The following is a 12,228-nucleotide window of genomic DNA, read 5'->3' on the forward strand; positions in this document are numbered from 1 at the left end:
GTCAAGTGATGTGTGGTGTTTCCTGGCTGCCGCAGGGCCATGAGCCCAGATGGCACATTTGCCCTTCACGTTACCTTATGTGTTACTATCTAGATGACTGCTTGAGCCCCAGGAAGCTTTTTTAGGAGGGTCTTTTATTTTATTCATCATGGTATCAACATATAGTATTGTAGGATACTTGAAAAATACACGGAAGCACATAGAACAAAAGGCTGTCCCACGTAATGCCCCTGCTCAAAGACAATGGTGTGTGTACACCACCATTTTGTTGCATTTCCTTCTGCTCCTTTTGTATTCATGTGAACACACAACTTTTTCTTTTTTTTTTTTTTTTTTAAGATTTTATTTATTTATTTGAGAGAGAGAGACAGTGAGAGAGAGCATGAGCGAGGAGAAGGTCAGAGAGCGAAGCAGACTCCCCATGGACCAAAGTGGAACTATACTGTCCATTCTGCTCATCATCAACCTTCTTTTTGACTCTTTTATTATATATATTTTCAAACTTCTATAAAAAGATACAGAAAATTATAATAAATCCCAGTATAAACAATCACCTAACTTTAACAATTTTCATTTCTTAGACAAAATTATCCCACCTGTATCCCTTCATCGTCTCCCTGACACATCACTTTCTCTGTATGTATGAATCTCTGGGAGAAGAGAATTCTTTTCTTTTTTTGTACAACATAGCCATAATACCATTAGCATACCTTAAAAATAACAATAATGTCTTAAAATCATAAATAGCCCATCAGTACATTTTTAAAATAATTGTTCATTATGCAATTAATGTGTGATCACTGTAGAAAAATTAGAAAATAAAATAGAAAAACAAACCATCTATAATTCCTTATACAAAATAATATAAGCCTTTTTAGTATGTTCCCAGGTTTTTTCTATACATATACTTATGTACTTTTAAGTTTTTTATACCTTTGTACTTTTTTTTAGAGGGAGAGAGTAGAGAGGAAGGACAAAGGGAGGAGAGAGAGAATCTTAAGCAGGCTCCATGCCCAGCACAGAACCCATTGGGAGGCTCAATCTCTCAACCCTGAGATCATGACCTGAGCCAAAATCAGGAGTCAGATGCTTAACCACTGAGCCACCCAGGTGCCCCCATCCCTATGTACTTTTTATTTATTTGTTTTTTTAAGATTTTCTTTATTTATTTTTTTTATTTTGACAAGAGAGAGATGCAGCGAGAGAAGGAACACAAGCAGGGGGAGAGGGAGAACAGGCTTACTGCCGAGCAGGGAGCCCAATGCAGGGCTCGATTCCAGGACCCCGGGATCATGATCTGAGCTGAAGGCAGATACTCAATGATTGAGCCACCCAGGAGCCCCAAACTTTTTAAAACAGCTTATTGTGGGGTACCTGCGTGGCTCAGTTGATTAAGCATCTGACTCTTGGTTTTGCCTCAAGTCATGATCTCATGGGTCATGACACTGATCCCTGGTTGGCGCCACTCTCAGTAGGGAGTCTGCTTGAAGATTCTTTCCCTCTACTCCTCCCGGCAACTCATTCTAGCTTTCTCTCTCTGAAATAAGTAAATAAATCTAAAAAATAAAGCAGTTTATTGAGATAACAATTCTTGTGTCATATAATTCATTCATTAAGGTATACAACTCAGTGGCTTTTAATATATTCACAGGACTAAAAGTCATCACCGCAATCAATATTAGAACATATTTATGACTCCAAAAAAAAAACCAAACCCCAATTAGCAAAAACATACACTATTTACTCATCCCATCCCACTAGGCAACCACTAATATACTTTCTATAAACTTATCTATTCTCGCCATTTCATATATAAAAGGAATTATACAAAATGTGGTCTTTGACAACTGGTTTCATTTCCTTAGCATGTTTTCAAGGTCCACCCATATTGTAGCATGTATCAGAGCTTTATTTTATTGCCAAATAATTGTCCATTGAATGGATATACGACAACCACGTGCTTTTAATAAGAGGGGTATCATACCAAGTGACTGCTAATGGATGTGAGATTTCTTTTTGAGGTAATAAAAATGTTCTAAAGCTGATTGAGGTAGTGATTGATCAACTGTGAATATACTTTAAAGCCATAAAACTGTATACTTTATATGTGTGAATTATATATGAATTATATCTCAGTAAATCTCATTAGAAATTGTATCATTTCCTATTGGTTCTTTATAAGCCTTTATTAAAAAAAATAGGCTCCAGGGGTGCCTGGGTGGCTTAGTGGGTTAAGCCTCTGCCTTCAGTTCAGGTCATGATCCTGGGGTCCTGGGATCGAGCCCCACATCAGGCTCTCTGCTCAGCGAGGAGCCTGCTTCCTCCTCTCTCTCTCTCTGTCTCTCTCTGCTTGCCTCTCTGCCTACTTGTGATTTCTCTCTCTGTCAAATAAATAAATAAAATCTTTGAAAAAAAAATAGGCTCCATGTCCAGTGTGGAGCCCAGCATGGGGTTTGAATTTACAGTCTCGAGATCAAGACCTGAGCTGAGATCAAGAGTCAGACATTTCACCTGCTGAGCCTCCCAGGCACCCCTGTAAGCCATTTTTTAAAATTTAGTAATGTTGTTAACATTTTCCCATATCAATATTTTTCAAAATACAGATTTAAATGGCTTTTATTTCACTTAATGGTCTTCTAGTTTTAGAAACTTAGGTTGTTTCCAGTGATTTTACAGTTAAACAAAATATTACAATGAGCCTTTTAGTATATAAATCTATTTGCCCATTTCTAACTGTTTCATGAGAAAAGAAAAAAGCTTTCAAATTCTCTTTTTGGTTCTCCCGTGTATGTTTTCGTTGCTAAAAATTCTTTAAGCTTTGTTGCATACATGATGGTTTCTGTCTGAATTCTAGATTTCTTTTTGATGCCTTATACTAGGGATTACTTTTACCCTTAAAATATGGAACAGGCTTAGTATCTGAACTGAATAAGTAAAGCTTCCTAAGCTAAGAGTGTTTCTTTACTAACCTCAGTAATTCACCAGGAGGAGAAACACTATGTATTTATTTCTACAGTGTTGCTATTTAGCTAGGAAAGAACATAATGGTTTAATTCACCTAACTCAATCTATTAATGATTATTAGAAAGATTTGCAAGCATTTCATTTCTTACTTAGGAGAACAGCTGGTAACTCTCCCATCAAGGCTCAGCTAAAATTCATCTAAATGTACTAGAACATCTCTCTGTTTTTCTCTTTCTCTTTCATTCACACACATACACTATCACATGCACACAGTTAATTAATACATTGAAATCGATAGAACCTATCAATGAACCTAAAAATGGCCTGGAACTGGGAAACTCACCTTTAATACTGCCCGTTGATCTCTGGAACTCAGAAATATTTGTGTGCCTGCTCAGTTATAAACCTCTTCTAAATGTGGCCATTCTTTTCCTTCCCTGTTGTCATACTTGCGGATACATTTGCATCTTGTGACTTATTGTTTTCTGACAAATACTTTTGCAAATAGTGCCTCAGAAGAACTGATATTTTCAGAGTAATGGCCATTTGAGTTTTTGCCATTTTCTGAAGCAACTTGTGTTTTGGGGTGAATTTTTCACACATATTTACATGGAGCTGTCAAAGCCCCATGCTGTGTTGGGATGCCGACATGGGAACTTTGCAGTGCTAGGAAAAGAACAGAAATAAGCATGGGGAGCTTTGAGCACATGACCAAGACTGGATGAATGCCACTTTTACCTGATTACATGAGATCCTGAATTATGGAAACAAAGGCCAGCTTAAAAGAAATTCAAATTAAATACTGGTTTTCCTTACTGACAACTTTTCTGAGGAGAAGAAAAGATCCATCTTTTCAAGCAGCATAGAATTGTGGGAGACTATGAATTGCCACACTGAGAGCAGCTGGGAATGCACATTAATCAGTGTCCGAAGCAACCATAAATTTTGACCCACTAACTGACTCAGGAGAGTAAAGGAGTCATTTGTACCAGAGCAAGGCTCCTGTAGGATGTACGCCGCAGGCCTGTTGAGCGACCAGCCAGGTAATATCTGAGTTCCGCTCCGAGCCGTCATGCTCCGAGGCCTCTGGGACAGATAGATTTGCTATGACTTCAGGAATGCGAGTTCTGTTGTGCTTTGATTGAGGTTTACTGTAGTTGCAGAGAATCCAGGTCCGCTTCCCACAATTTCATCTGGTCTTTTTGCTGTCACTGTTTTACATTCCTGTTGCCTTTCTCTACTAAAACCTTTCATTTGCATCTCATGGTACCCTCCCCCAATTTTTCTTTTCTCAAATTTTGGTGAAATATACAGAACCTAAAACTTACTGACTTACCCACTGTTAAGTGTATGATTCAGCGGCATTAAATACATTCCCAGTGTGCAACCATCACCACCGTCCATCTCCAGAACTTCTTCACTCTCCCAAACCAAAGCTCTGTACTCAGAAAGCAGTAACTCCACCGAGCCCCTGACAGCCCCTGCCCCGTGCTACTTTCTGTCTCTGTGAACTTGACTACTCTGGATACCTCGTGTTAAGTCGAATCCTACAGTATTTGTCTTCTTCTGTCTGGCTTATTTCACTTAGGTTTTCAAGATTCATCCAGGTTGTAGGAGAATTTCACTTCTCTTTTAAGGCTGAATAACGGTTCCTTGGGTCTTTATACCACCTTGGTTCATCCACACATCCGTCAGTGAACAGTTGGCTGATGTCTGCCCCTTGGCCGTCACAAATAATGCTGCTGTGACATTGGCGTATGGATCCCTGTTCTGTGGAATGTTGAGTTGCTGTATTGTATGCCTGAAACTAATACTACACTGTATGTTAACTAGCTGGAATTTAAGTAAAAACTTTTTAAAAATCAGGGAGTTAAAAGAAAATATTCTAAATAAACAAACAAATCAATTACCCCCCAGTTCTATCTGTACCTGTTCCCCCAGTCCTTTTTATTTTTTTTAAAGATTTTTATTTATTTATTTGACACTGAGAGAGTGATCACAAGTAGGCAGAGAGGCAGGCAGAGAGAGAGAGGAGGAAGCAGGCTCCCCATTGAGCAGAGACCCCGATGCGGGGCTCGATCCCAGGACCCTGAGATTATGACCTGAGCTGAAGGCAGAGGCTTAACTCACTGAGCCACCCAGGCGTCCACCCCCAGTTCTTTCTAAATAAAAGTTTGAAACTACCTTTAAGGGGTAGGGGAACTCACTTTTAGAACTGAGAGATAGAAACAGGAGGATCTTGAATTAAAATTAAGCCTCTTGGGAGTAATGCCTGTGTCCTCTTCTAGCCTGAAAATTACTTGCCCCCTCTGGGATTTGACAAAGATTAAAGATCAACAGTACATTAAGAGTAGTTCCTGTCACATTCTTTCCTTTTCTTTTTTTCTCTAAGACCTCAAAACTAGCCTGAAGTTTCTAAAACTCTCTCCCTGATATTTGACCTTAACCTTATACTGAGGATCAGCCTGGAGAATCAGTAGACTTAACTTCTGAAACAATCCAGAAGTTTTGAACAATGTTACATGTTCAAATGAACAAATGTTAAACAAAATTTAAACAATGGCAGAAGTTTTGTTGTTGTTTTGTTTTTAATCATAGCCCTTCGATGGATCTATATGTGGCTAAAAAAGAATAGAAGGTATTGCCAGTCCAGAGACCACTCATGGGACCCTTCATCATTACCATTTATAATTTGCATAAACATATTAAACTTTGTAACTGTTTTGTTTGGGGCATGAATGGAAAGTTATTTATGCATACAGTTTTTTAAGGACCAGAGAACAAATGCTAGTAAATCTCAATATTTACTTTTAAGAATGGGCCATAAGTCATTTCAAGTTTGTAAGAGGTGTAAGAGGAATTGGAATAGAAAACTGAATTAGCAAAGTATTACCATGGTCCAAGCTAGAAATAATAAAGACTTTAATTGGGAAATTAATACTGAGATATCCAGGGGTAGAAACAACAGAACTTACGTCCCATACAAAATTGAAAAATGAAACAAAAATACTACCTTCCTAGAAAGGATGGTCCTAACATCAAGACCAAATGAGTTTACCATTGAAGAGAACAAGTAGAGATCCATGAGGGCCAACTGTGTTTATGTGTGGGAGGAGGTCAGAAAACCTGAGAAAGAGAAGGAAAATCAATTGACTATTATGTTAGAAATGAAGTCCTAAAAATTAAAAAAAAAAAAAAGTGGCCTGAGATTTTCAAGTAGGATATATGAATATCTCAAGAACGATTAAGAGCAAATGTAGTAATACAAAATTAGAGTAAACTTCAAAAATGTTTCTGAAATAGTCTTTGAAATATTTTTCCCAGGGGCACCTGGCTGGCTCAGTTGGTAGGGAATGCATCACTTGATCTTGGGGTCATGAGTTCAAGCCCCACCTTGGGCATGGAGCCTACTTAATTAGAAAAAAAAAAAAAAAGTTAAAAAAGAAATCTTTTTCTCAAATGTATCTTTATTGAATGTCTTCAAAGTTGTACTTTATAAAGGGGGCACCTGGCTGGCTCAGTCAGTGAAGCATGAAGCTTTTGAGCTTGGGGTTGTGAGTTCAAGCCTTACACTGAGTGTAGAGATTGCTTAAAAATAAAAGATTTTTGTACTTTGAAATCCAAGAAAGACAACCTGACTTGAACAGAAAATAGGTTTTAGTCCCAACTCCACCCCTTCAGCCACTTACCAAGTTCTCTTTTTCCTAATCCATAGGAATAGGGATGACATTCCATGGCCTGCCTACTCCATGGAATTATTATCTGTGTTAAACTGGATAGCGAATGTGAGAATGCATTGTAAAATGTAGATCATTATGCAAATAATTCATTATTGGAACTAACTTTTTTGGGCCTGTTCACAGGCATTTTTGTGTTAAGAACCTTTGGACAATTTGTATTGCTAGGAAAAAGGGAAAAAACAATACTAGAAAGTCCCAGGTACCCGTCTTCAGTGAGCTCACTCTCTCACAGGGATAAGAAAGTAAATAACTGTGAACATGAGGGTATAAGTTCTCTGAGAGCAGGATTCAAATCACTAATGCATTACTATTGCCTAACTTGGTACTTGAAAACTATTAGGCTGTCCTAAAATAGATGCTTAGAAAAATTGATGAAATTATATAATACAAAGTAAAAATTCATATCAGTAAAATACTATGATAAGTTTTGAGGAAGGAGAGAGTCAAAGCCTGGTACATTGCTGGAATCATAGTAATATACAAATAAATACAGGATGAATTAATGAATCATAGGGGAGGTATCCCCCAAAACTACTTTAGTTGCCATTGCAGCTTTTTTTTTTAAGATTTTATTGATTTATTTGACAGACAGAGATCATAAGTAGGCAGAGAGGCAGGCGGGGGGGGGGGCGGAAGCAGGCTCCGTGCTGAGCAGAGAGCCTGATGCGGTACTCAATCCCAGGACCCTGAGATCACAACCTGAGCTGAAGGCAGAGACCTAACCCACTGAGCCATCCAGGCGCCCCACCATTGCAGCTTTTGAAAGGAATTGAAACCGTATCAGATGTACAACCCAGAAATAGCAGCAAGTGAAAGACGGTTTTTAAACCTAGAAGACTAGAAGTTGCTCAAGACCATGGCCAACAGAAAAACAGAGATAGGTCAGAGAAGATACTCTCAGAAATGGTATTACCCCCAAGCTGATCACTGACTCCTTGTTTGGGGTACAATCGTATCTCACCCAGGGGCAAGAGCTTACTTATGGTCAGATATGAAATTTGGTACTCAGTATTTTGTAAGAATGCGGGGCCAGAACTCATGACCTTGAGATCAAGACCTGAGGTGAGATCAAACGTCGGACACCTAACCAACACTCAGTGTTCTGCTTTAAATGTGGCAAGTGAAAGGATCCTGACCATGTTCTCTTCTGTCCATAGGAATAGATAATCTCTGTGAGAGGGCGCTTCACATCCGCAAACTCCTCCTGACCTTGCCTAGGTCCGTCCTTATAGTGATGAGGTACCTCTTTGCCTTCCTCAACCAGTAAGTACCCTAATACTCCGCCAGAATGCATCTTCCACTTCCATTTGCACTGATCTGAATTCTTTGTTCTTGGATTCTGTAACGTGCACACTGGGTCCCACTTATCAGCAGAGTCAAAGAGAAGATGATTGACTATAGACTGAAGGTATGTTTTTCTTAAGCAGATCAAGGTCATTGTATAATAGCTGAAAGACGCAGAAACTGTGGCCGTACATGCAAAAATATACAAATATTACCAAAAAGAACACTTGTCAGTGAAATATGTGTTTTTCCAACTTCCATCCAAAGCTAATGTCATGAATGTTTTTGTCAAAATGATGTAAACCACCCACTCACTGCAGAAAATTGCTGGGATTTTTTATGATGTAGTCAAGGAAGGAGGGGAACTATAGATGCAAATTACACAGAGATCCAAAAAAGAACTTCTGTAAACTCAATATAATGAGACCTTGTCAAGAAGAAAATATTTATAAAAGTCTCTGCAGCAATGTAACAGAAACCTTAAAAAATCATAGCATTATTTTCAAAGGAACCTTACTATTTTAATTTAAGCACCTTAATTTTCATTTGTCTTACTTCTTGGGTAATAAAATGGGCCCTACTATAAGAACATCTTCCCCAAGCGCTATCTGAGAGCCCCCTTCCTATTCAAGGATCTAGTTAAGTAATTGGAAATAAAAGAATCTGGGAGGAGTAAGCTCAGGGCAATGCCTCCTCCTTCTGGCATGGGTTCATCCTTCCCAAAATTGGGATTTTTTTTTTTTATCTTCTCTATTTCTTTGGAGGTTTAGAGTTCTCACATGCCATGGAGACTAAAGGACTTAAGTCCTGCTGACTACTCCTGAAATCATACCCACTCAGCTGGCCCCAGAAACCAGGTAGCTTCTGGTAGGGAAATGCTTGCGGGGAATGGACATAAGCACAGATGACAGCGGAAACCCATTTGTACAGAAATCACCACTAGAAATTAGCAAGATCTAGAGACATGGATATAAACGATATTTAGGCTAAATAAATGGCCATAAATATAAATTGTACTTTTTTTTTTTTTTAGATTTTGTTTATTTATTTATTTGGCAGAGGGTGGGAGTGGGAGCACAAGCAGGAAGAGTAGGAAAGGGAGAAGCAGGCTTCCTGCTGAGCAGGGAGCCCGATGAGGGGCTTAATTCCAGAACCCTGGGATCATGACCTGAGCTGCTGCCAGACAATGACTGAGCCACCCAGGCACCCCTAAATCTTACCTTTAAATAAGCCTTGTTACCTACGGTGGTTTTAAAAATCTGAAGGCTTGCTGACGTTGGTGGGCAAGCATGAGGGCTCCAAGCCTCTGAACAGGCTGCCATGTGGCCTGGGCCCAGGTACCCAGCCATCACAGAGGAGCTGCTTTGGGGCCAGCTCCTCCCAGGGGTGTCACCTGAGGAGTCCTGCCCCTTTCTGGCAAAGAGGAGGGGGTTTCTTAAGTCTATTGCATCTGCAGACATGGATTTCAAACAATGGAGGCATTCTTGGCTGCTCGAACCAAAAAGCGATGTGAGAGGTATCACAACTGACCGAGCTGCCATCATTTCCGAATTCTGGAAGAGGCATAAGACAAAAATTCAAGACAGCCTCATGAACCAGAGCTGTTGGGACAATGGGCTTCATGACCTGAGCTGGAGAGTGGATGGCAGATCGCAGTCAAGGCACTCAACTCAAATATACACCCCTCTTGCCATAATGGGGCTGGGAACAGGGCAAAGTGGACAGGAATCTGAATCTCTTGGTTTGGCATTTGACCTGCCTAGCTAAAGATGGAGTTATTAAAGCAATTGAAGTGGCCTGGGTTGGTTTTTTGTTTCGGGTTTTTGTTGTTGTTGTTGTTTTAATTTATTTGACAGAGCGATCACAAGTAGGCAGAGATGCAGGCAAAGAGAGTGGGGTGGGGGGAAGCTGGCTCCCCACTGAGGAGATAGCCTGATGCAGGGCTTGATCCCAGGATCCTGAGATCATGACCTGAGCCGAAGGCAGAGACTTTAACCCACTGAGCCACCCAGGTGCCCCGGTTCTATTTTTTTTTTTTTTCTTTTACTCTTATTTCCTCATCAATATTAATGCCTCAAATTAAAAAAAATAAATAAATTAAAAAAGACAGTCCGGAGGCTTGCCATCTTCACCTTTGATTTCAAGTGCCTCCCCTTCCTGTCTGGAGGGCCTTCCTTCCTGCCAGCCCTCTACGTAAATTTTCCTGGCACACCTGAGCAAAACCCACTGTGAACCAGTAAACCACGAGAGACAGGCAAAGCAGTGAATCAAGAAAGTTCGTAAAACCTGAATCTAACTCAGCAGAATAGCAAATGTACGTGAGTCATCTAGCTGGCCTTGCTTCCAGCATTTCTGCCCAAAGATGCCCCCTGGCTCACTGTACCTGCCTTCATGCAGAAACAAGCCCCAGCCTGTAGGGCGGTTGCTTGGACAGGAATTATGAAAAGAAAAGGAAATCATTCTCCCTTAATTGTAAAATCGAAACATGGGTATAACACTTTCATAACAAGATTTTGTTCTTCAAGTCAGCACTAAGTTAAAGACCCAGAAAGATTCGCTGTGACTCTCCCCACCGAGCTTACGTGTGTGTCTTGTGAGAATTAGACCATTCTTACTCTGCCTCTCACTTCTCCGTGCATCCATTTTCCAGACAATCTGTAACATGATCGTTGCCTTTATTGTGAACTTTTTATAAAAGACTGTATGCTTGAGAAATGGCAGGCGGGAGAGACATATGTTAGCTGAGGAAATTATGCTTTTGTATTTTCTGCTTTCTAGGCTATCTTATTTCCGAAAAAGGGTAAAGTATCAGGTCATGTGGCATTTCCGTTTCTTTGTGTCTGTCACCATCTCACAAATGTGGCCAAGTCTCTTTTTTTCTTCTTCCATTTGTCATCTGTTCACCTGGATTTTACATTTCCTTTCAAGATTGACATTTTTCTCATGGAAAGATAATGTCTCTAGCTTCTCCCTAGAACAGTACCCTCTGCATGTGTTAGAGGCAGAACAATCAACTGCTGGCTTATTTTGAGTTGCCTCTGGACAATATCTCACAAATATCCATTGGATTGAATTTAGAAATTAGTCCTAGAGAACCAGAAATTGCCCCAAAGTTTGTAGTTAGCCAACTTTAAAAGGAATGAGAGAATTGGGAATTCTTTTCCCCTTCTCTTGCACTTATAACGTCTTCGGTGACATTGATTGGTAGATAGTTTTGGTCGTCTTACCCAGTTGTTTGCTTTCTTTCAGTGGCTACAAAGAAAAGGTGCTTTGTTTTCCTCCAGGCTTTCCTCAAGATTTACAGGGAAAAACTGAAATCTGAGATGTGTTTGATGAGTGGGAGGGCATTTTAAAGATATCCATAAAGCTTTATGGAGCTCACTACTGCCCTTCCTGGATTTACTTGAGTAACATTTATAACATTTACACCGCGGTGTTTACAAGTGAAACTCACTCACTTGATCCTGGTCTCCATTCAAAAAGAAATTATCTTAAATGCTCTTATGGCTCTGAAAAATGCCACTTAGTTAAGGAGGATTTATATTCCCCTTTCAGTTTCTTCCTAGTTGAAAGGTTATAAGTTGTTTTACTTTCTTTGGAATATGCCAAGGCAACTTAAAGTAGATGGAACCTTATCTTATTCTAATAATAAAAACCAAATAAAATGCTTTGGATACCTATTTTGAGAATATAAAGTATCTTATTAAACACCAATTTTCTTCTTTCTCTCTGGTGCTTTTATAACTCTTGTCTGTCTCTCATAGCCTTTCACAGTACAGCGATGAGAACATGATGGACCCGTATAATCTGGCCATTTGTTTTGGCCCCACATTAATGCCTGTCCCAGAAATACAGGATCAAGTGTCTTGTCAGGCTCATGTGAATGAAATTGTCAAAACCATCATCATCCACCATGAAACTATTTTCCCAGATGCTAAAGAGCTGGATGGCCCTGTTTATGAGAAGTGTATGGCTGGAGACGACTACTGGTAAGTCCGGGAATTTTAGTCGTTCTCCCCCTGGAAAAATTATGGAAGTATACATATCAGTTTAATAAGAATAAGAAGTGACCATAGGTTGCCAAGGTTGCCAAAGTCTCCAATTTCTAGAAAAAGAAGAAGCAGGAACATTTGAGATAAGTTAGACTTAGACCCATGACAGCACTGGCCTCTTAGTATCAAAACTCCCATTCATTTCTCCCTTTTCCCCGAAGATGGCATCTTTTTAGATATATCCACCC

At 39.7% G+C, this 12,228-nt stretch overlaps 1 protein-coding gene across 2 annotated transcripts in view; it reads left to right on the plus strand.

The window, feature by feature from the left end:
* The window catches only part of SRGAP1 (SLIT-ROBO Rho GTPase activating protein 1), a 274,642-nt gene that overhangs the window by 238,550 nt on the left and 23,864 nt on the right, over nt 1-12,228 (plus strand). For both annotated transcript variants that reach the window (XM_044227489.1, XM_044227490.1), the window contains exons 16-17: nt 7,862-7,967; nt 11,753-11,977. In XM_044227489.1, coding sequence (XP_044083424.1) covers nt 7,862-7,967; nt 11,753-11,977 — 331 coding nt within the window. The remainder of the gene's footprint in view (nt 1-7,861; nt 7,968-11,752; nt 11,978-12,228) is intronic.

Source organism: Neovison vison, chromosome 12 (genome assembly GCF_020171115.1).
Source record: "Neovison vison isolate M4711 chromosome 12, ASM_NN_V1, whole genome shotgun sequence".
NCBI lineage: Eukaryota > Metazoa > Chordata > Mammalia > Carnivora > Mustelidae > Neogale > Neogale vison.